This window comes from Lontra canadensis, unplaced genomic scaffold, assembly GCF_010015895.1.
Source record: "Lontra canadensis isolate GAN:19392208 unplaced genomic scaffold, GSC_riverotter_1.0 scaffold7, whole genome shotgun sequence".
Classification (NCBI taxonomy): domain Eukaryota; kingdom Metazoa; phylum Chordata; class Mammalia; order Carnivora; family Mustelidae; genus Lontra; species Lontra canadensis.
In genome coordinates this window covers 7,488,666-7,513,552 of record NW_022631001.1, presented here as the reverse complement: position 1 = coordinate 7,513,552, position 24,887 = coordinate 7,488,666, and the positions used below count along the sequence as shown (strand labels likewise).

Genomic DNA, 24,887 nt, shown 5'->3' with positions numbered 1-24,887 from the left:
TGTTCACTGGCTCTTCACCCTACTGTTCCGACCCCGACTCATTCCACAGGTGTTGCTGTGGGCTCTTGTTCGTCTGGCGATATGCTTTCTGTTAAAGTATAGATCCAGCAACCACTCCAAGTTACTTCCTCTGCATTACCCAATGACTTCCAAGCTCTCCATTCCTCATACCGGATGTGCTTTTCTAACATAACCTTCCCTTTCAAGAACATGTGCTCAGTTCCCAGTAGGAAGTCAGAACTCTTCATATTCTGTGGCTTCCTTAATCTGGCTCTCCCACTTGGTTCCCCTTTAGTGACCTACACAAATCCTCTGCTAGAGCTAGGCCTGTCTTAGCCTCATCTGCTTATGTGATGGTCCTTTCTCATGCTCTTTCTTGCTTCCAGACCTTTACACATGCTTTCCTTCTAGCTAAGAATTCCCTTTTCCTACTTGACATAGCCATGCCCTATTAATGTTTCAGGTAACTCAACAAAATTTTACATGTTATACAAAATCTTCTTTGATTTTCCTTTGCTCTGTTAAGTGTCCATCTTTGAAAGTATCATAACATCTTTTACTTAACATCTATCATAGCACAATGTTAAAATTGTCTATTTCTTGTCAGCTACCATCTCCTTACCAGTATGCTCATTAAGGGCAGTTATGGTCTTAGTTCACTGTTGTACCCAAGCACCTCGTTCAGTGCCTGAATGCAGGAGGCAGCGAGAAAATATTTTGTTAGATGAGTGAATGAACAAAGCAATGAGTGAATGAGTGAGGGAATGAATGAATGAATCCATTATATGCCCTCCACCTGAATGCTTTCATTACTTTACCAAAGCAAAGACATAGTTCTACTTTACTAAATCTTATCAGTCCCTTCGGACCTAGATTAAATTATATCTCCTCCATGAAATCATCTTAATTACTCTAGACTCCATTTACTACTACTTTCTTGGACTTTATTTAGCAGTTATAACAATATAACATCAAGTTTTGAATTGTCTTCTTTTATTTTCTAATTGTTTGGTGTATGTATGTCTTGTCTCATCAGTCATAGACTCCTTGAGGGAAGAAGTGGACTGTATTTTATACTTCCTCATATAGGGTTTGGTATAGGGTAGGACTCGATGAATACTTGTGGATTTATGGCTCTCACCTGTAGTGTAAGAGGCAATGAATAAGTTTTCATGGAAATTATTGCTCACATCATTAAAGAGATTTCCAGAGCCTTGTTTTATCCTACCTCCTACATGATCTTAGTCCAATAGTTTTTGCCATTCATTGATTCATAAAACATTTGAGTTCATACATGGTGCAACATAATTTAATATATAATTATACTTTATATGAGTCACTTTTTAAATGTATGTTAATTTCATCTACTCAGTTTTATTGTATTTTCCATGAAGGCAAGGTCACTTTTTCATACTTGGTCACCTCTGTAGCACTTATCACATTTATATACTGCGCATATATATACATGGTACATATTTGCTTAAAGATTGGTTAATTGACTATCATAAAATGGAATGCCACTGATGAATTGTCCTCAGTGTGATGCCTTATTAAAACAGTATTTAATCACATACACTTTATGTAGGATTGTAATTTATACAGAAAGTTGACTTTATAATTGCTCTCTCTTTTTTCGGATATGAAGATTTGAAATTAACTTTGATAATTGAAATAGTCAAGCCACTCCCCAAAGAGAAAGATCTGGAGTGTCTATTGAATTTAAAAAAAAAAAAAAGAGAAAACATAATTCTTTGTTCTTTAAGAGTTTGCAATCTATTATGTCACTTACCCAGCAATCACTAGTTGAAAGATTTCACATTAAAGAAAACTCCTGTTATGTGTTAAAATCCCATAATGAGATGGTTAATTCTTTCTGAAATAACTGGAATGGATAAATAAGCATGGAATTAAAGAATGGACACTGAAATTTTACCTCAGGCAATAAGAAACAAAATATTTACATTCTTATTTTTAGGTTTTCTAAAATATGTGTTATTTGGATAATATTCAAACAGTAATTATTTGTTTTTCCTTTCTAGACAAGTGAAATGACTGATATTAAGGTAGGTCTCTCCAAAATCACTAGAACTTTGCAATTATCTGCTTGACTGTGAAGCACCCTGCTTATTCACACTTAGGAAAAGAAAGTTTAAAAAAGGCCTTCTTCCCCCTGCAGTAGGGGTAAGAGTCAGTCCTGTTCTCAGTTATTACCCGTTGCATGCTTGGGGCCGTGGTGGCTCTTTTCCTCATCTGCAGAGTCCACTGACGGGACTAACTACTTGGTATGTCAGTTCTCCTCAGGTCTCGTGAGATACTTAAATTAGCGACAGAAGTAGCTCTGGAAAAGATGTTTTCCTTGCATTTGTGCAAGAACAGTTACACAGAAAAAAGTGTGAGGGGTTGACCTTTATTCTCCTGCTGGGTAGCTAATGAAAAATCAAATTTATCATGCTAGTTGTTTGTGATTCCATATTTCCTTAGACCCAGAAGTATATTTAGTAAATTTTCCTTCATTTAAGACAGGTATTATAAAATCAGATTTTATCAGAGCTCGGAATTTATGGTAATTTTTAACTGATTTGCCCTTCACTATCCATAAAGTTTGTTAAATAAAATTAGAGCCTAAAAAATTAGTATCCTCATAAGTATCTAATCCACCCATTTACATATTAAAAATTAATATACTAACCATAAAACATGATTAAAGCTGGTCCTTCCGTAGAAATATTTTGTTAGCTTAGTATTGTTGAATATATATGAACTTAAAAAGAAAAAGTGTACATATAAAATACTATTATTCAGACACTTCAGTAACTCAACTGGCCTCATGCTAGCATGTCAAAGCACGTACACACTAAGAGGTTTTGCCATTTCAAGAATGCAATGGCCAAAACTACAAACCTCTAAAATATGAGAGTAAAAATTTAGAATAACAGGCCTATAAAATAAACCATCAGAATCACAGAGGTAGAATTTAATCAGTGTCTGTTTTCACATGATAACCGTCTACTGGAGGATTATTTCCTGAAATTACTAGAAAAGAATGTAAAAGAAACATGAAATGAGGGAGCCCCAAAATGTTGTTGTCAAGGAAAATAGAATATGCTTTTAAATATATATCATGTAAATACATCACCTGTGTAATTTTTTCAGGTCATGCTCACAATACTTATTTAATTATGGTGTATTTAGAAAATTACAAAGTCTTTTAAAAAATTATTACTATCATTATTAATTACTTTAAACCAACACTAGGCCAAAAGGAATCACAGATGAAATCTAAGTTTATAGAAAAAACTTAAATAAAGTTATAACTGAGAAGCAGACCATCAAGAATTATATATTTTGATGAATAGATTTTTTTAAGAGTGAAATTTTGAATCTTTTCCATGACCTTTCTTGACTAGATCTGCTCAAATGAATATTTTCTTTATGAAGGGCAAAATTTTATAAGACCACATCCTTTGTATGTATTGCAAATCTGCTCTCATTTTAGAATAAACAATCCCTTCTCTTGTAAAGCATAGTACAAATTACTGTTTTATCTGCATTGGTGTATCTCAAATGAGCAAATGGGAAGAGGTATACCTTAAGTATACCTTGGGCCTCCCAAGCAGAGAAATACGTCAAAGATCCTCCTTTTCCAAAGGACATCTTGGTCAATAGCTGTATAAACACATAACCCTTTCTGTATTGTTTTGGGGGAATTTGCCCTTCCGGAGAATTTTCTTTCATTCTAACGATTCATGAGTTTCTGTAACACGTTAGGCAGTAAACAGAAAATAGAGTAAGCAGGCTTGTCCTTTGAAGAAAAAATACAACAAATGGCTAAACATTTTTCATACCTAATATGTATACATTTCTACCCTTCCTTGTTAATCCTGATACTAATACAGTAGTATATGAATAATTTAAAACACGCGGTTCCATCCAAGAAATTGCAATGATTTTATGGGGTGCCTAGCCCATGACATGTCTGCCATGTCAAAGCCTCACATTTAGAAACTTCAAAATAAAGTTCTAAGCCATTTTCATCTATGGTCTTATGGGCTTTTAACCATAGAAGTTCAGAGCTTCAAAAATGATACTCTATCTATGTTACACTTTTTGTGCTTAAATATTGCCCTCTGACAACATTAGAAGTATTGTTGAATCAGCAACTACACGACTCACAGATACCTAAATCACAGGACTAGAAAAGATTATGTAGACTCATTTAAAGCATTTTTATGAGTTTTCTTGGGAGGATATATCCTGTTTTTTAAAACTTTGCGAGAAGAAAAGTTTAGACTCTCCCTGAGAAACTTCTTACGGCATTTAATTAAAAAAACACTGGAAATCTTTGTTCTTGCTCTAACCCTCTCATCTTGTGATTTAAACATGTGTCTCATTCTCTTCTTAAGACCCATTAAAAGCTGGGGGGGATGCTCATACCAGATAGTAGAACTCCATCATGAAGCCACACTCCTCAAAACTATGGTACTGGGACCATCTCAGCTGTTAGATCTTTGCTTTTAAAATGGTCCAGAAGCAGACTCTAGTCTATATGGATTTTGTATATAATTTGTTGCATCACCCAACAGTGGGGAAGCAATATGTGATTTTCTCTAATGACATGTGTTCTTGTCATCAGAAAAAAAGTCTTTCAAAATTGAAATGTATATTTATTCTTGTTCCATTATTAATACCAGAAGGCATACCCCATAGACATGAAAACTCTTAAATCCAGCTAATCTGTTCTAGATACAGAAAATGCTAATGTGTACATGAACATGGACACTAGTGTATGCACTGCTTTTCTGGGGATGTGTTCAGTGGCAGCCGTCACTGAGTACCTGTGTTGTGAGGAGGTGAGGGAAGAAGGGCCTTAGGAAGTACAGAGGAGTAGATCCGTATCTTTGGACTCCAGTGGAAGATCCCTTCCAACAGACGTGTTTAAACGCACAGAATATATGCATCACTTATAAGGAACAGTTTTTTCAGTGATTTTTTCTTTTATCCTTTAGACTATGGACTTCATTAACAGGGAACATTCAAGGCATACATCTATTAACAAACTGGAACATGAGAATGAAAGGCTCCGAAATGATCTTGCAAAACTTCGTGCCAATGGCAAATCAGCATGGGCTAACCAAAATACCTATGAGGAAATGGGACAGTACACCTATCAAAACCGAATAAAAATAGAAAAACATGAAGATAGGTATGTTAACTCTCTTATATAAGGACACAAATGTATGCACATTTAATAGAAATGAATTTTGAAACAATTCAAAATAGAATTTTGTAAACTTGCTCTTCAGTTTAAAATGTTATTTTACAGTGATACTGCATAGTATAGATCTGTTGTTTTATGTGAAATTCTGTGCTGTTATAGCTTTCAAAATCTAACAGGGAAATGGGTAGTGTTACAGTGAGCTTTTGTCTCTTCAGACCCTTCTTAGATACTGATGTAGCAATAAAATATACAAACAGATATCTTATTTTTTTTAAGATTTTTTATTTATTTATTTGACAGGCAGAGATCACAAGTAGGCAGAGAGGCAGGCAGAGAGAGAGGAGGAAGCAGGCTCCCCGCTGTGCAGAGAGCCCGATGCGGGGCTCGATCCCAGGACCCTGGGATCATGACCTGAGCCGAAGGCAGCGGCTTAACCCACTGAGCCACCCAGGCGCCCCCAGATATCTTATTTTTAATGTCAAAAGAAAAACTAGATTTTCATATGTTACATATATTGTTCAAACAAAGTAGAAATATAGGACTATGTCACTTCTGACTCACTTCAAAATATACACTTTATACCGACACTCCAACAGTAGCAACAAAGCAGTGATTGCTTCCTAGGGAAAAAACTGGACAATGGGTAGGAGGTTTCCCCTGAGTGAAGAGAAGCATATGGGGAATTAATATCTGCTAGCAACAGGATCCCTTTTAAAGTGCCTTAGTTCAGAATTTAAGTAAATATGTCAACTATAAAATCAGACTAATTTATTCAACTTTAATAAAATATTTATGGAATCAAATCTGTCTCTGGAGACTTTTTTGTCTTTCTCCAGACTTGGAAAATTCTCAGCAAAATAAACAAGCTTCTTTTCTCACAGGACAGCTCTGAGTTATTAATATGCTAGTGTACATTGTGAGGGTCAAGAAGGGGTGTAGTGTGCAACACTCCCCAAACTCATTTAATATCAGATTTATTAACATTTCGTGGTGCCACAAAATGGTGAATTGATAGGACCCAACTTCAATACAACTTTAGCTCAAGAACTCATAGTACTTAGCAGGAAGACCTCACATACTGTCTTCATAGAACATAATATTTACAACCTTGGGAAATTTATGGAAACTTTGTTATCCTCAATTTCCAATCAATAAATAGGGATAATTATTATAAGTTTCTTTGCGAGAATTGGAGAAGAACACATAGTTCCATGTAAAACAAGTATTTCCATAAATGTTAGCTATTCTTATTGATATTATTATTACTAACAAAATTGTTAGCCTTTAGAATAATATGAATACTTCTTCAACAACTCACAGTGCCTAAAAAGTTGGTGTTGATGGCCAAATGGCTGAATCTGACATTTCCTCAGAGATAGGTGGGGTGGAGGAGGGGTGAAGCTAGGCTCATCCTTGTAACTAAGCATGCCCAGTTCTACAGGTGGATAAATGCATAAATCCATGGGACATACCAAAAAATATGTCTGTTCAACATTCTTGTGGTTGTTGTGTATGTCTCTCCTACTGGTATCACCTCATCCCTGTACATGTTAGAGGATATGTCCTAATCGGATGCAAGAAATGGCCACCTTTCAAAAGTGCTAAATTAATAGACTTTCTTCAAGTAGTTCAGGAAGGAAATGAGGACAGACTGGCTGCTACCCAAAAAAAAAAAAAAAAAAAAAAAAAAAAAATTGATGGCAGGATGCTGGCCAGGGCAGAGGTTGGGGACCTGGGGAGGGGGTGCAGATAAATGGAACAGGTCACTGAGACATGACTGTCGGCCAGTTCTCTGGTGAATGTGCCCATGTGCAGGCCAGTAGAATCGAAAGTCTGTCCAAAAGGGGTGTCATTTTGATTGTGGCACAAAAGTATATTTTCTAATATGGAATAAACCCTTCTTGAAGTGCTCCCCTACTATACAGATTTCTCTGTGGGTCAAATCACAAACCCATGTATACTTTTTTCCCCCCCCTTGGCAAGAGAAAAGCAAACCCCTAAAGATATGATAAAGGATCTTCCTGTGGATCTTAGCCAGAACTGGCCTGGATAGAGCCCCCATTAGGGGCAGAACACTGTTTCCTGGTCTTGCTTGTTGGGAATAACTCTGAAAACCTTAGATGACAGTACCAGGAGTTGTTATTTAAAAGACAGTTACTTTACCTTTTATTATTTTTAAAGAAGTAATTTTATTGTTTGGATTGTCCCCTTTTTGCTTTGTTAGATGGCACAGAATGTGTTAAAAGCACCTAACAAAAATAAGATAGTAGGGGATACAGAAAGCAACACGAGGTAAAGTGCTCAGCAGGAGATTATCTTAATAAGCGGTTTGGACCTACTATTTCTGCTGCAGACCCTTGTGTCCTGCCAGTCTCATCTGTTGAAAGTTTCATTAAATTAGTTTTAATGCCTTGTCTGATTTCAGTGTTCTCCAATGACCTGATTTTTAAAAGAAACAGCATTTCAAATGTTCTGAATAAATTATTACCATGTAGAACCCACTATGGGAAAAGCGTTGTTGAGTTGCAAGGACAGCGGGCTCAGCAGTAGAGAGCTGTAAAGTACATGTCTATTAATTTTAGCAAGTGAAAAATGAAATGTTCCTTCTTTCCCTCACAGCACAGCTCAGTGAAGCCAAATAGCAAAAGCTCTATGTACTCGTGAGACATAAAAATCATCAGAAAACACTGAGTCATATTTACCTAGCAATGGCTAATGCGATGAGGACTCATTAAACTATTTTAGAAAGGAGAAAGCTTTTAGGTACAAGTATATGAAGAAAGTATTCCACAAAATTTTTTTTAAAGACTTTATTGATTTATTTGTCAGAGAGAGAGCACAAGCAAGGGGAGCGGCAGGCAGAGGGAGCAGCAGACTCCCCACTGAGCAGGGAGCCTGATGCGGGACTCCATGACAGGACCCTGGGATGATGACCTGAGCCAAAGGGAGATGCTTAACCGATTGAGTCACCCAGATGTCCCCCACAAAATTTTTAAGTCTGATTTTTAGCTGCTTCCTCCTTTTAGCTGTGGAAGATTGGCATAATACATTTTTTAATTTTTTTTATTTTATTTAAATTGGATTAATTAACATATAGTGTATTATTAGTTTCAGAAGCAGAGTTCAGGGATTCATCAGTTGCATACAGCACCCAGTGCTCACATCACATGCCCTCTTCAATGCCCATCACCCAGTTACCCCAGCCCCCCACCCCTCCGGCAACCCTCAGTCTGTTTCCTATGGTTTGTCTCCCTCACTGATTTCATTTTATTTTTCCCTCTCTTTCCCTGTGATCCTCTGTTTTGTTCCTTAAATTCCACACATAAGTGGGGTGCCTGGGTGGTTCAGTGGGTTAAGCCTCTGCCTTTGGCTCAGGTCATGATCTCAGGGTCCTGGGATCGAGCCCCGCATCAGGCTCTCTGCTCAGTGGGGAGCTTGCTTCCCACTCCCTCTCTGCCCGCCTCTGTCCCTACTTGTGATCTCTCTCTCTGTCAAATAAATAAATAAAATCTTTAAAAAAAATTCCACATATGAGTGAAATCATATGGTAATTGTCTTTCTCTGATTGACGTATTTCACATAATACATTTTTAAATAATCTTTTATCCACTCAGAAGTAACCCAGTTTTTTTTCATTCCTATTAGAATAAGAAGTTCTTCATGCTCATCCACTTAAAATGCAAAGCATTTTAGGATAGTCCAACAGATTTGCTTTCTGATAAGAAAGTTATTCAGCACTTTAAAAAATTATGAATAAGATATAATTGAATTTTGTGAGGATGTATTGAATATTTTTAAAGTTTTTAAAAGTTAGAGTTTTGAAGTTTAAGGGTAATTTACAAGCTAATTTTGAATAGTAGTATCCAGAGCGATTAACATGACTAATTTTAATGACACCTCAATTTTGTAATAAAAGGGGTTTCATCTCTATATACAATACGTACTTAAAAGTCAATGTAAAGTTTTAAAGGTTACATCATGTAGGGGAGGGAGTTTAGTGATCATAAATATTAATCATCAAAATTGCTTCAAATCTAGTTAAGAAATAAAAAAGATTCTAATATTAAGAAAACCAAAGTTGGTGGGTTTGTCATAACCACTCTCACAGAATCCCTTGTCAAGGGATGAATAGTCATCCAGAAGCCAAAAAAGTAAATTGGGAAAATTTTGTACCAAGGTGTTACTGAATAAGGAGCAAAACATAGCATGCTGAACAGTTGTGGGCCAGGAAATAATGAGTAGTTCGTGGAACGGGAGCATCACGTGGAGTGCTAGAAGGCAAGGCTGGAAACAGGCAAAGTAGCACTTGTGAAGGGAACCTGTTCATTCTAAGAATATTATCCTGTAGCCCAGGGAAAACTAACAGAGGACCAGGAACAGATGTCCAGTCAGACAACTCTGAAAACTGTGGACAGCTGACTCCATGGCCTCAGAGGCAGAGCTCTGCTCCCACCAACAACTGGGTCCTGTCCTCCTGGCCTAAGCAGGCAGAGCCCTTGGATGAAGGCCTGTGGAAAAGCTAACTGAAAAGACCAGCTTGTGAGAAGGAAATAAAAGCCTTCAGAAATAACTTTTAAGAAAGCTTTTAAATTGATAGACTGAGCATTTTTTGCAAGACGGTTTTATGAAGTATTTGAATAGCTGCATTTTAGAAGAAGAACTTTTCAGATATAAAGACGACTTAAAGCAAAAGGATTTTACTCCATAATGTAGTCTTTCCTTTCAATCTCTATATTTTATGGATCTTACAGTAAAATGCATGTTCACCTATAAGTTTCAGGAATTAACACTGTAACACTGTATCGATACATCCAAAGCAAAAGGGGTCATCGAGATACTTCTATAGAATATTTAGGACAAATACTTTCCCTGAAATCTTTGTATAATTGAGATTATGAAGAGATATATATTTCTTGAGTCCCTTCTATAATTATCTTATTTTTTCCCACTGTGCTTTGACGTGTAGATGTTACCCTCACTCAATTAAAAGGTTCGGCTGCAGACTCTGTGCAGATGTACCCTGCAGTTGTTATAATTCTATCCAAATTGTGGGCTGTTTCATCTTAACGTGCACATCATAAACCACATTATTTCAGTTTAATTTGCTGTTCTGTTTCCATGGTAATTATGGTTTGGAAGAATAGATTTTAAAAAAGGATATATTTCAAGATCAGTAAAAATGGAAAACATGTTGTGTTTGTTTTTATGTCCTAATTTACAGATGTCTCACTTAACTTTTATTGTTACTTGTATGCACCACTTTGAAAATGTTTACATGATAGGAAAAAAGCCTGTATAGACAGATAGTCTTTGGATAAGAACAGAGAACAGTAATGTGAATTTTTTGCAACTGCAGGAAATTAAAATATGAAGGCTTTGAAAATGGTAAATCAATACCTGTGGAGAATTTGAATAATCAGTAAAAATGAATAAATAATCTTAAGTTGAAGGGATTCTTATGTTTTCATGGGCTTTGATGATTTTGATTGAATTTCAACCCCAATTTCATGAATTAATGTTCAGAAAGACATTTATTTGGTCCCAAATAGCTCATATTGTTAAGACCTCTTTATGTAAAATTTTATGGGAAATTGGTTCGGTTTTTTGCTTTGTTCTTCCTTTGTTTAGTCAGCATACCAAAATTTAAAATCTCACTGGTTTTTTACTCAGTCTTCTACCTTCTATTTTAGTACAAACAACCAATTCTGTACTGTACATTTCATCCAAATTGTGGAGTTCATTTCTCTCAACAGTCCACTTTTTATCAAAGAAAAAATTAAAGTCCCAGAAAGACATAATTTCCTGCTCAAGGTCAAGGTCATAAAACTACTAAGTGTGGAAGAATTTAGGAGATGATACAAATTGAAAAAATGTTACCAATTCTTCTTTTTTTATGATTTTATTGAGAGAAATAGAGAAAATGCGTGAGCAGGAGGGAGGGGCAGAGGGAGAAGCAGACTTCTTGCTGGGCAGAGAGCCCAGCTCAGGACTTGATCCCAGGACCCCCGGATCCTGACCTGAACTGAAGGCAGACACTTAACTGACTGAGCCACCCAGGCACAGCAAAATGTTGCAAATTATGAAGCCCTGTAGAAATTAGAATTATTGTACAAGGACTTATTTTAACATTAAAAAAAAGCAGCATAATGCTCTTAAGAAAGCCAGCAAGGTTAAGTGAAATAGAGAATACAAAAAGAGGATTATTTAGAATTGTCAAGGGCATCAGTGTGAGCTGTTCTGAGATTCTTCCCAAACTGGTATCATGTTATTGAATTAAATGGCAAAGAGACCCAAAAGTAAAACACAGAAATCGTGTTACTGTGTTTCTTATTGCCTTCAATCCAGGCAATAAGAATAGAAGAATATTTTTAACAATTACTAAGTTTCCTGTTCACTATTAATCATTAGAAATGACTCATCAGGAAGATGATTTTCAATGAGATACTGAGATAAGAAGCCCAAAGTTTTTGTGCTTCCCCCCGCCCAGCCACCACCTTTAGACATCGGAGAAACTTAGATCCTTAGCCGCGAGAATAAGCAGTGTCCTTGGTATAGCAGTAAACGAGGACCATCCTTCTCTTCTAGACTTAGCCAAGATCGTGAGCCAAACCGAAGTGTGACACCTCCTCTGCCACCTTTGCCATTTCAAACCAAAGAAATGACAAGTCCCCTGGTTAGTGACGACGAAGTGTTCCCATTGGTGAGTGGCTTATTTTTTTCCTTTAGGGAGTGATTACTCTTACACTGATACCTATATACTGATGTACACATTAAAAAAAAAGTTGGTCCTTGGATTGGACTCCAAGGTGGGTCTGCGAGTCATCTGGCCATGCCTTTCCTTAGAAGGAAAAGAGATCCATAATGCTCCATGAAGTGTTTCTGTCTCTGGCTATTACCCTCTAGTGCAGGCCAGAATTACTGGTGAAAATTTTAAAATTTTAAAAATTCAAATTTTTAAAAATTCAAATGCTTAGGACTCATCCTTTGACACTCCATGAGCCCTCAATGATCTGTCTATTTTAAAGAGCAACAAATGATCTTTTACACCTCTTTTATTTTTTTTCTTTTTAATTTTTTTTCTTTTTTAGATATTTTATTTATTCATTTGAGGGAGAGAGAGCAAAAGCAGGAAGAGAGGGAGAGGGAGAGGGAGAAACAGACTCTCTGCTGAGCTGGGAGCCCACTGTGGGACTCAATCCTAGGACCCTGGGATCATGACCTGAGCCGAAGGCACACACTTAACTGTCTGAGCCACCCAGGCATCCCTTTATGCCTGTTTAAAAAAAAAAAAAAATCTTTTTATTGACTCTGACATACATACAGAAATATGCACAATCAGAATTGGACAGCTTGATGAGTTATCACAGAGGGAACATCCGTGTAACTAGCATGCAAATAACAAACAGAACATTGGTGACACTCGGGAAGCACCTCTCGCATTCCCTTCCAGTCACCCCTTCCATTTGCTCCTAAGGTAACCACTACCCTGACTTTCAATGTCACAAATTAGTTGTGGCCATTTGTAAATTTTATGTAAATGGTATCATACTATATGTGTTCTTTATGTCTGGCTTCTTTTACTCAACATTACTTCTGAGGTCCATCATCCACATTGTTTTCTATGGCTGTAGTTGATCTATTTTGGTTTCGCTATAGTAGTCCATTGTACATAAATGCTACCTGGGAGAAAACTACAATTTATCCATTTTGCTGTTGGCATGCATTTGAGTTATTTCCTGCTTGGGAATATTACAAATAATACTGCTAAACACATTCTCATATGTGTTTTTGGAACACATGTGTACACATTTCCATTGGGCATATTCCCGAGAGTGGAATTGCTGGGTCAGGAGGTATTCATAAGGTCAGCTTTAGGAGGGAATGCCACACGGTTTTCCTAATTGTTTGAGCCAGTTAATACCCCAATAAGTAGTATATGAGTGTTCCTGTTATATATTCTTTCCAACACTTGGTATTATCAGTCTTTTTAATTTTAGTTTTCCTTGTCAGTGTGTAGTAAATTCCTATTGTGGTTTTAGTTATGTATCTGGTGAATAATGAAGCTGAGCTCCTTTTCATGTATTTACTGGCCATTTTGGTATTCTCCTTTGTAAAATGTCTGTTCAATTTCCTCACCCAACTTCCTGTTGGACCACCTTTATTCTCATTGATTTGTAGGAGTTCCTTCTATATTCTGGGTATAAGCCCTTTGTTGGTTATATAAATTGCAGATATCTTCTCCTACTCTTACTTGTTTCTTCACTTAATAATATCTTTTGGTAACCAGAAGTTCCTAATTTTAATACACTCAAACTTCTATGGTTAACATTTTTGGTATCCTATTTAAAACTTGGCTTGTCCCAAAGTTATAAAAATATTATCTTCTAGAACCTTTGGCTTTTTACCTTTCATATTTACATTTACACCTGAAATCAATTTTTGCATATGGTGCAAGGTAGTATTCTCAAACCCTTTTCCCATGAAAATATTCAGTTGAATTTGCACATGTTTTCCATTCCTGTAGATGCTATTGAATTTTCTGTATCCAGAATCAAACTAATGACAGTTTGTTTTCTACTTTCATATCTTTATACCTTTTTTCTCACTTTATTATTCTAAGGCCTCCTCCAGTAAATGTTGAGTAGGAGAAGTGGTACAGACAGTATCCTTCTCTCATTCTCAGTTGAAAAGAGAAAGCTTTCAGTAGTCCACCATTATGTATGATATTTCTATAGGTATTTTATAGATTCCTTCGAAAAGATGATGGAAATTCCCTTTTATTCCTAGATTGCGAACTTTGTTCACGAATTAATATGGAAATTTATCAAATGTTTTTACTGCTTCTTTTGAAATGACTGAAAGAAAATAAAATAAATGACCATATAATTTTTCTCTTCTGTTTGGTTAGTATGATATCTTTTCTTGTTAACCCAACCTCGAATTCTTGGAATAAACTCCACTTGATTACTGTATTTGGTCTGTTCATATTGGCTTAGAATTTTTGCTTTGTGTTCACTAGAGAAATTAGCCTGTAATATTCCTTTGCTGTCCTTGTCAGCATTATGCTGACCTCATAAAACAGGGGGGAAAGGTTCTTAATTTCATATTCTTCTGTTTCTTCATTTTCCTTGACTTTCTGCATTGGTTTCTATACATAAAAGAGCCACCTCTCCCTGTCTCAAGAAAATGGTCTCCGATAGGTTGATTTCAATCTTTTATTTTTCAAGTCTTGAATTTTCGTTTGATTCTTTTTTACATTTTCTAGTTCTGTGCTGAAATTTTCTGCCTTATGATTTAATTTCTTGAACATAATAATCACGGGGTTTCTTAAAGTAGGTATTTACCTCAGAAAATAACTAGTATTACTCTTCCCAATTGCGTTCACTTGTATTCAAAGTGTATTATGTAATTTTTCAGCGCCTCTCCATGATATACTCATATTGGATACAAATTATAAACAATGGCTACAACAGAAAATGTTTAAACTGGATGGGTATCCCATGAGTACTTTTCTGCTTTTCTGGAATCTATCCCCTTCTTTTGGAAGTAAGATTTAAGCTCTGGTGGAAAGAGAAGACTTAAAACCATTAACTCTTGAAGCCTTGAAATGCTCTTCTGTGTTCACGGCTACCTACAATGCCAGAATTGTTTGAACAGAATAAAATCTCATATCGACAAAGACACTAAACTTCCTGATTTAAGCTACGGGAACCACTAAGGGGATTTAGCAAATTCTGTATCAACAAAATTTGGATCTTTAAGGACTCCAAAGTAAGCATTACCCCAGGGAAAGCAAACATGATGAATTGCTAAATGTTCTAATGTCAGCAGTTGTTAGCATTGTGGGATCGTTCATTTCTTCTCAAATATCACCTCATCCGAGGGGCCTGGGCAACCAACCAACCAGAGCACCTCCCTCTTTATTCCCTGACCCCTCGTCCTGGTATTGGTTTTGTTCATAGCACTTCACCGTAAGACATTTTACGTCTGCTTGTGTGTTTGCCTCTCTCCTTTAGAATTTAAGCTCCATGAAAGTAGGGATTTTTTCTTTGTTTACCATTGTAACCCCTGCACCTAAAATAGTGTGTAGCACTAGTAGGCACATAAAAAGCATATGAGATCATCTGTTTTATTAACTTAATAAGCACTGGGCTTTCTTCTGTCTCTAAAATTCTGTGTTAATCCTTTGAGGAAATTCCTAGCTCCACAGTCACCAGGAAAGAAAATTCTCTACTGTTTTAAGTCCGGGCATGGGGAACTTAATCTGTGATGTTCCCTGAAAGACACAGCCCAGTCCACTCTTCTGGGTCCAGTGGTTCCTCCCCCCGACACACACTTCTGCATTTTAACTTCTACGTCCATTCTGTTCCTTCCAAGACCATCAGGAATCTTCTAGCTGCTAATTAAATATGCGTTTAAGAACTCATCTCCCGGGGCACCTGGGTGGCTCCGTGGGTTAAAGCCTCTGCCTTTGGCTCAGGTCATGATCCCAGGGTCCTGGGATTGAGCCCCACATTGGGCTCTCTGCTCCGCAGGGAGCCTGCTTCCCTTCCTCTCTCTCTGCCTGCCTCTCTGCCTACTTGTGATCTCTGTCTGTCAAATAAATAAATAAAATCTTTGGGGAAAAAAAAAAAAACCTCATCTCCCTTCATCATTTTTTCTTGAAACTCTCATGTCCTCTGGCTTCTATGACCCTATTCTTCACTGATTTTCCTGCTGTCTTTCCAATTCCTTTTTCCCAGTCTGCTTCCAAGCTTCTGCCTCCTATACATCTCCCTTAAATATTAATGTTCATCATTCAGTCATAAAATACGCATATATTATAAGCATCAAGTGTATGGCAGGTTCTGTTCTAAACACATCTTTGATGAGACAGACAGGTCTACAGTCTGGCAAAAGAGAGTAACGCCCCGCACCCCGCCAAAAAATAGACGAATGGATTAACAAATAGTGTTCCAGATACACAGTGGAATACTGTTCAGCCATAAAAAGGAGTGAAGTAGTGATACATACTACAATGTTTTGGGTGAACCCCCAAAACACTAGGCTAATCGAGAGCAATTGGCCCCAAAAGATCATATATTTTATGATTCCACCTATATGAAGGGCTGAGAATAAGTGAATCATAGAAACAGGATGCAGATTGGTGGTTACCAAGGGTAGCAAGGGGAGCGGGGAATGGGAATCAGTGGCTTGATGGGTTGAGTTTCCTGTCAGGAGGATGAAACTATGTTGGAACCAGAGAGAGATGGTTGTTGCAAAACATTGTGAATGTAAATTGTAAAGGCCACTGAGTGATTCATTTTAAAATGGTTTTATTTGATGTGCATTTTACCTCAAAAAAGTGTGGGGACAATTAATGACTGGAAACAAAGGAATATTAAAAAAAATCAAATAGTGATAAATTGTATGACAAAAAGAGAAACCAGTGATGTGACAGGAAGTAACAGGAGTGTGAGAGATTACTTTCAGTTACATGGCCTGGAAAATGCAGAGGGGACACTGAGGGGACCTAAATTAAGTTGAGACCTAAGTTAACAACAACAACAACAAATGATCTAAAGATCTGGAGGAGGAGGTCTGCAGGCAGAGGGAATCCCTGGTGCAGATCTGTAAGGCAAGATCAAGTTTGTTAAGTTTGAGAACCAGTCAAGGAGCGGGTGGAAGAGTCTGGACCTAGGAGGAGAGAGAGGGTGGAATGAAATGGGGACAGAGAAGTATTCAGAAGAAAAGATCTGTAGAGACTATAGGCCAAGGGAAGGAATTTGAGTTTTGTTTTTAAAATATCTTTTAAGAAGACCCTCTTGATCGCCAAATAAATAATAAATTATAGAGGGGCAAATGTAATGGGGAGAACAATTTTCAGGCTATTTCAGTAGTCAAGGCAAGAGATGATGGTGCTGGCTTGGTTACGGTGGAGAGAGAGAAACATCTGGGATCTGGGAAATGTGGTGGAGAACACACCAGACTGACAGGGGGTTGGCTCTGGGGGGTGAGGGAAAGAGAGGACTCTGAGATGACTCCTAGGATGGCATCCTGAGCACTGGGTGGATGCTAGTGCCACGTGCAGACATAAAAGACAAGGGGAAGGAGCAGGGTGAGAGGATAAAGCCATGATTTCTAGATAGGGCACTTACATTCAAAATGTTTATTAGACATGCAATGGGGATATCAGATAGGTGTTGGGATATGGGACTCTGGTATTCCAGCAAGAGATCAGAGCTGGAAACAAAATATGGGAGTAATCAGCACATGGCTGGCATTTAATACTTTGAGAATACTTTGGGTATAATGAGATAAAGAGAATACTTAGGGTATAAATGGGGAAACTGTCCTAAGACAAAGCCTCAGACCATAACACTTAGTGGTTCAATGAGAATCTTGAAGGAGAGGAGGAAAAACTGATGGCAAAGGAGGTGGGACCCGTGAGCAACAAGGTTCATTTGCAGAAACAGCCACCGACAAGATACGAAGGAATAGAATCCACAGTAGAGGTGGAAGTAAGAGTCTCTGAAACTGAGTATGGCCTAAAATATGGCTAGAGGTGCAAAAGGGTGTGGAGAGATGAGGGAGCTCCCTCCTGAGAAGGAGGCACCAGGTGATGAGTGAGAAAGTGAATATCCCAGGGAAGGACAGTAGGACGGTCAGGAGGTGTTAACTAACCATCTGACATTTGTGGTCATGCACTCCAAGTGCAATCAGTCCCCGCAGTGATATAATCCCCACCTGCCCATCTACCTGCCCCTCAGGTGCAGGCATGGCTCAGGCTGTTTATTTAGGCCTGGGTTTTACCCAGTCCCTAGGACAGAGACAGGATACGGGCCGGGGTCGGGGAGGATGGGGGACAAGTTTCTGAATGGTTATAAGGATGGATCTGGAATATAAGCAAAGTTAGAAGGGGATGAGTGACGTGAGAAGGTGGGAATACTAGACTAAGCTGGAAGGATAGCAGACGGGTTGCTGAAAATCTTCATTAATAAATAATGTGGTTATCATTGCTGACAAGGTCGAGAACATGAACATGGAATGGGGGCCTGAAATGAAGTTCTCTCCAAGATCCCATTTTTGAACTGCTTTTTTAATTTGTATGTCTTAGATGACTTCAATCAGACTCAGGGCTTTAATTATCTATAACTTTGAAATATCTCTGATCCAGACCTATCTTTTGAGATCTGGACTGATGACCTACTGCATCTTCTACGTGACATCTGAGTCCCAAGTCACCTCTAATTCAGCATTATTTAAAATCAAATGCACTTACTCCGTTCATATATTAATCTAAAAATTTTGCTTAAAATATACTCTGCCCAAATCTGTGCTAGAACCAGGGGAATCAAAAATAAGTAAGACCTTAACCCTCATGGGCCCCTTTTACCGTTTTATTTTTTCTCAGTAAATGGCATTGATGTCACCCACTCATCAGTCAAGCCAGAAGTTAGGAAGTCATCCATCTGAGATCAGGTTTCCTAGACTCTGAGATGGAGATTCTGATGAAAGTGATTTACTGAAGGTAGTATTCTCGACAGAAGGAGAGTCAGGGAAGCAGGCTAAGGGAGGGGAGAAAAGCTAAACAAGGGCGAGGTCTCAGCAAGAGATTAGCTTGGCCTGGTCTCACCAGGAGCTTGGAGCTCGAATTGCACGACAGGGTAGGTTCCCCTGGAGACGGGAAGTCGGGCGTTCTGTGCCTTGTGTCCATCAGTCCTTGCCTCTGGGAGGAGAGGGAATGGGCTGAAGGGGCGACTGCAACTTCTGGAATGAGGCAGGAGGCTCCTTCCCAGCTGCGGGTAGGTTTCCAGAGAACCAACACCCACAGCAGCTGGGGAATGGACGCACTAGCCCATTGAAGGGAATCCTCATAGGGCACCAACAGCTTCTGCTGCCCTCTGCCTCTTGGACCACTCAGATCATTTTCTCTTCCAATTGTTCATTCCATTCAGGCCTAGCTTCTCCAAGCTTCTGGCTGGCCGTAATTTCTGGGAAAGCTTACGAGGAGGGTGAGTGCAACAAAATACAGGCCTTGACGCTGCCACTGGTCTCAAGGGCTTCCCTGCTAGTCATCATCTCTTCACCCCTTCTAGGCGCCCATGCCCTTGCCAGGATGTGGTTACTTACAGTTAAAAGTGGGCACGAGGGTATTAAAAGAAGTCTCCGTGGCTCATTTGAATATCAGACATGCTCCTTACCACCTCTGTTATGTAGCAACAGTCTTTTTAATCTAAGATTTTCATTATTTACTTGACAAAGAGAGAGAGAGAGAGAAAGAGAGAGCATACCCACAAGCAGGGGAAGCAGCAGAGGGAGAGGGAGAAGCAGACTCCCCGCTGAGCAGGTAGCCCAACGTGGGGCTCAATCCTGGGACCCCGGGATTATGACCTGAGCCGAAGGCAGACGCTTAATCGACTGAGCACCCAGGTGCCCCATGTAGCAGTAGTCTCTGTGGTGATTAGAGCCAGGTTACCTCTGCTGGGGTACTACCTCTTTTCTGAGCCTCTGCTCTGTCTGAACGAGGTGCCCAAGGTGCCTAGGTGGCGGACAGTGCTTTAAGTTTAGTGAGAGTCTTACAGGTCTCTTGTTGGCGGCATTTTCCTCTCTGAGACCAACCACCTCGATACTCAAGATACAAAGACAGAAGGTCCGAATTCTCCAAGTGGGTCAACAGAAATGACAGAGTGGAGCCATTCCTCCATCTTCCCTTCTGTTCCCAGATTCCGGTGTTCTACCTGTTGGAAACACAGTAGCGTGTAATAGCCATTGGTTGACTGTCTACACCATATCCCGGAGAAGGGTCCCCCATCTTCAAAGGGTATAATTTCCTAGCTGATGCCCCAGCCCTGCCTTCAAGAAGTCTTATCAGGCCAGCATCCTCTGGGTGGTGTTGTATGCAGGAAGTCCAATGAATGCCAAGGTCATGCCCCACTGACATACTCCTCTGCTGCAAATTAGGTTCCTTTGGTATTAATCAGGATCCCACATCAGGAAATAGGTCTCTCTGTGAGTTCTCAGGTAGTGGTCAAGGCCAAGGTCCTTTGGGCAGGAAAGGCAAACCATAGAATACATGTCAGTGCTGGTAAGGATGAAACATTGCCCTTTCCAAGGTGTAAGGGACCCTTTGTAAACTGATTGCCAAGAGGCTTGTTGGTGTCCTTGAGAGATGCTGCCCTGTTAGGAAGTCCTCAGCTTTGGTCTCTGTTCCAAGCAGATGAGATACTCAACGGCAACAGCTAGCTTACTTAACCTTGGTGAAAGGCAGACCGCATCATTGGACCCACCTGTAATTTCCACTGCAGTGGCTAAGGACAGAGCTCGATCCAGTCATCCTGTCCACTTCTTAGATGCTCTACCTCAACCAGGGCTCAGCAGCATTACAGAAACTGTTTTTTAACTAGTATAGAGCTTTCTGGCCTTGTTCCAGAATCTGAAAGGCCTTCAATGCAACTTGCCTACTAAACTCATCTATGGCTACACAAGGCATTTTTTTTTTTCTATCAGAGACTCCTCTAGTGTGGGATCTGCTAAGGCATTTGGTATAAATTAGGACTTCACAGGTCACAAAGAATTAAATGAACACTCCCATATTACCACAAAGTGTGTAACTGGGCGCTCACGACTGAGGCTTTGTCAGCTCTAATTGGACAAACGAGCTGCGTTCCAGCATTAGGGCCTTCCCCATGAGGAAGCTTCTCGTACGGCGACATGCACCATGCTGCCAGCCCTCCCCACCTGGCCAACTCCAGACAGCAGTTAGCTCCCTTTTTCCTCCAATCCTTAATTTTTTTTTTTTATCCTATTAAGCTTTCCTTGCCCAAGTCTACTATAATCTTCATTTTAGCTTTTGGGAGTTGCCTATTGTCAGGTGAGTAACCTCGGTTTCACAAATTAGTCAAGTATGTTGCAGGCAAGTTCCATGTTGTCCCTGCTTTTGCAGTTGGACACAGTAATATTCATTTCTAGAGCTTTGGAATATAATGGTGCTGTGATGTTTTCGTTCTGTCAGGATTTCCCGAGCAGTCCCTGTATTACAAAAGCAGAGAGAGTTTAGCGTGGATTATCTCCCTGAGAGTTGCCCTTCGACCATGCCAGGGATGAAGCATGTCTGGAAACAGGAAGGTTTAGAAGGCTTTGTGTTCCTCATCTAACATTTCTTTCTGTCTTTAGTCTCCCCCAGATATAGTCTTCCCAGCCTCTCTGGCTGCACAGCATTTCCTTCTGGAGGAAGAGAAACGAGCAAAAGAATTTGAGAAACTTCTAAATACGCATATTGATGAACTGCAAAGACATACAGAATTTACTCTTAATAAATACACCAAGCTAAAACAAAATAGACACATATGAGCTTTTAAATTCTTTTATTTGCTTCCCCCACCCCAAGAAAAAAAGCTCTGGCAAAATATTTACAAAGCTGAATAATGAAACTGAGAAATTTTGTTCTGTTTTCTTAAGAAATCATTTCTGTTAGGCAGCTAGAAAATATTTTGTTCGATAAAGCTGTTTGTATTTCTACATTTACATAGTAAATTGTTCTGCTGCAGAGCAACGAGAAAATAAACATTGACTACTCCAAAAGAAATTCGTTTCCCAGTCTAAGGAATATTGTGGCATTCAATATGGGGCTTTTCCCCCACTTGAATCGTGTATACTGAAAACCCATTTCGCCTGTAACAACACAAAATGAGGAAAAGGGAGTGCCACCTTCCAAATACCAACGCATTGAGCACAGCTCACTTGTTCTAGGTCTGGAAACTCGAGGATTTTTAAGAATGAAAAGACATTATTTTGAGCTATGTCAACATCCTAAAATTTCTTTTAGGAAAAAAAAAACAGTACAGCTTTACTGGTTTCGCGTTCATCCTTGTAATGTCTCTGTTTTAACGCAATGAGACATGGAACAAGCTATTTACACGCTTAACATATATGTGCCAGCCAGAGATTAAAGCTTTCCTGTTAATGTTAACTACTTCATGGACATGAACAAGATCAAGAAGATATAAAACATTACTGTTGTGACATTCTTCTCTGTAATACCTCTGTTGTTAATATAATAAAGGAATACGAAATTCTGTGGACTGAAAACATAAATGCCAAATCTGTATACAACAGTAATAGCATGGTAGTGGACAATAAAATTCAAGTTACAAACATGTAAGCATGACAATCCATTCTTTCTTTAAAAATGACATTTATATAAAGATTATGAAAAATCCCTCTATAGTCACTCAAGTCCTACAGCTTTTATGGTTTTCTTTTTCTCTTCGAAAAGACTAAATCTCAGCATACTGAAAGATGAAGTCAAGATGTCTAGATAACAAGTGTCATTGTCATGCGAGAAATGCAGAGCCCTGTTCCCTTTAGGAGATGGGACCGTGTACAGCTCTTGATATTTGAAGAAAGCCTTCACACAGCAATATTCATTCCAACTCAAAACAAGCCTGTGAAGTCAGCAAGGCTAGAATCCTTGTTCTTGGGAATCCAGCTGTTAAGAAACTTCTAGAATCAGGGTAATCAAGGGAGTCAGAGACGCCTGGCTTTTAATTATTGGCTCCAGCTCTTCCTACTTCCCAGTTACCACCTTTTGTAAGCAAGCAGATGGTGAACAAGGCTTATCCACAGAAGCCCTGTTTCATGACAAAACATCTGAGGGGTACAAAGTCTTCAGTGTACCCAAAAAAGTCTATATGAGGAAAATAACAGAAGTTATGGCGCTTTAAAACTTTTTAGTAATTTCTAGCCTGGATGCAAAATATTTTTCAGTGTTATCTTTAGAAGATGGGAAGAAAAAGTATGTGTTGGGAAAAGGGCATTCCAGAAACAATTCTAAAAGCTTTGTATCCGTAATGCAAATGCAAACAATGCAAAAGCTTAAATACATGTATCTTTATAATTCCCTAAATCTGAATGCCACTTCATTCTTCTCAGGCTGGAGACATGATTAAAAACTGTGTGCTGAAATGAAGTTCTAGCTAGTTCATAGAACTTCGCAGAGTCAAGAGAGCGTGAACTTGGAGCACATCCAGGACTAACAGGGAATTTGCTCCTCTGGATTATTATTTCAAGTCCCTAAGCAAACTTCTTTTAAATCACTAGTTCAGCATTGCACTTAATATGGGCTTTCTTAAAACAGTAGTTTTCAGTATTTTTTTGCTTAACAGCGGGATTCATTGTTCAAAAGGAATCAAATGCTAAAGCCTAGCATAGATATAATCAAGATAAAAAGCAAGCCAGCTCTGTTTGCATGCTGAGAGCAGGGAAGGAGCGAGGCCACCCCCCAGCCCCCCACCTCCCTCACTCTCACTGGCTCCTCCTTGGCCACTCCCGCCCTCCAGAGACCAAAGGATACCAGTTATAGCCTCCTCCCTTCTCCAAAAGCCATGTTAGCCCATGATTTAGCTATAACATGACGGAAGGAGAAGGAAAGAAAATGGGGGAAAGACCCAGGAGGCCATCTAACACTGGAATTTGGCTCAAGGGAGAAGTGAGACCTGAGTTAACTTTTGCCTCATAATGGCTTCAATATATACTTTAACTTCTCAGTTACTCAGGAGCATATTCACTGGCCTGGGAATTCAGCAAATTTGGGGGAGGGAAGGTGGGCTGCTGGATAATCAGAGGTAACCCCCAATGTCAGTCAAGACAATAGAGAGCTCTGGATTGTCTGTTGACAGAGCTGCTCTGGCTTCATGGAGCTTGGAGTCGCCCACTTACCAGCCTCCCAAGAGGAAGCCCCAGCTAGGCTCTAACTGTCTCCTCCCACTCTGGGAGAGCCACCAGAGCCAAGCATCCTAGAGGCTGCCTCATTAGAGGGACCTCCGTGGCAGTGAGTTTGTCCAGGTCCCTGCTAGGCCTCAACCATGGTTACCCTGGCCCAAGCAATCTAGAATCAGAGTTTCAACAGTGATATGGGGTTATCTCTTCCCCATTCCACTATCTCAGCTAATATCAATTTTCTCTCCATCTATGTGCCTCCTGTCTCTCCATGGGCCCAAAAGATCCTAGAAGAAAGGAGTCCTCTTAGGCTCCCCTGCCTCCCCTGTGCTCCTAGCACAGGTCCTGGCATGGGAGGTGTTTGGTAAGTAGTGATTGATGGGAGGATTGAATCCAGACATGGCTGTGGGGAAGGGGGGATGCCTTCAGCAAAGAAAACAAGTAGAGCAAATTTGAGGCAGTTTATGGAAATGACAGAACACCAGATGTATGAAATTGTCAGCTGCACAAGAGTGCACAGACTATAAGTTTGTCTGAAAGCTGATGGATGTGAGGGGAACCTTCACTCTTCCTTGAGCTCACACAGGACTGCCTGGGTACACATTCCTTTTTATGTTTCAACTATGTCTAGTAGGACTCTGATACAGAACATTTGCCACGGTGCTTCATGGTCGGAGCAAATGAAACCCCGAGAATCCTAGGACTTGAGCAATATGGTAGAAAGTGTATGAGGGATTTGGGCCCAAGGACTTAAAGCCCAGTTAGCAACTGAAACTCTGCCCGACACTTCCAACTCTGTAGCCTAGGGTGTCACCAGGAGCTAAACTCTAAAGGATAAAATATTTAAACTGATAGAAGGTTCTTCCCTCCTCTAATGAGGTTGCCCCATGGCCCAGGGGTGACAGTGAATGGACTATGGGCCTACTGAGTCCTGGCTGAGGGCAAATCCTGAGGGAAGGTTTTCGTGACC

The 24,887-nt window shown here is 39.3% G+C and overlaps 1 protein-coding gene across 3 annotated transcripts in view; it reads left to right on the top strand.

The window, feature by feature from the left end:
- Positions 1 to 22,036, top strand: part of DEUP1 (deuterosome assembly protein 1) — an 82,977-nt gene extending 60,941 nt beyond the window's left edge. The window contains exons 12-15 of one of the 3 annotated variants that reach the window (XM_032852819.1): positions 2,040 to 2,063; positions 5,007 to 5,203; positions 11,804 to 11,918; positions 21,374 to 22,036. In XM_032852819.1, the coding sequence (XP_032708710.1) occupies positions 2,040 to 2,063; positions 5,007 to 5,203; positions 11,804 to 11,918; positions 21,374 to 21,550 (513 nt within the window). In that variant the 3' untranslated portion in view covers positions 21,551 to 22,036. The remainder of the gene's footprint in view (positions 1 to 2,039; positions 2,064 to 5,006; positions 5,204 to 11,803; positions 11,919 to 21,373) is intronic. The other 2 variants (XM_032852818.1, XM_032852820.1) reach the window with 2 other exon arrangements.
- Positions 22,037 to 24,887: the final 2,851 nt, after the last annotated feature.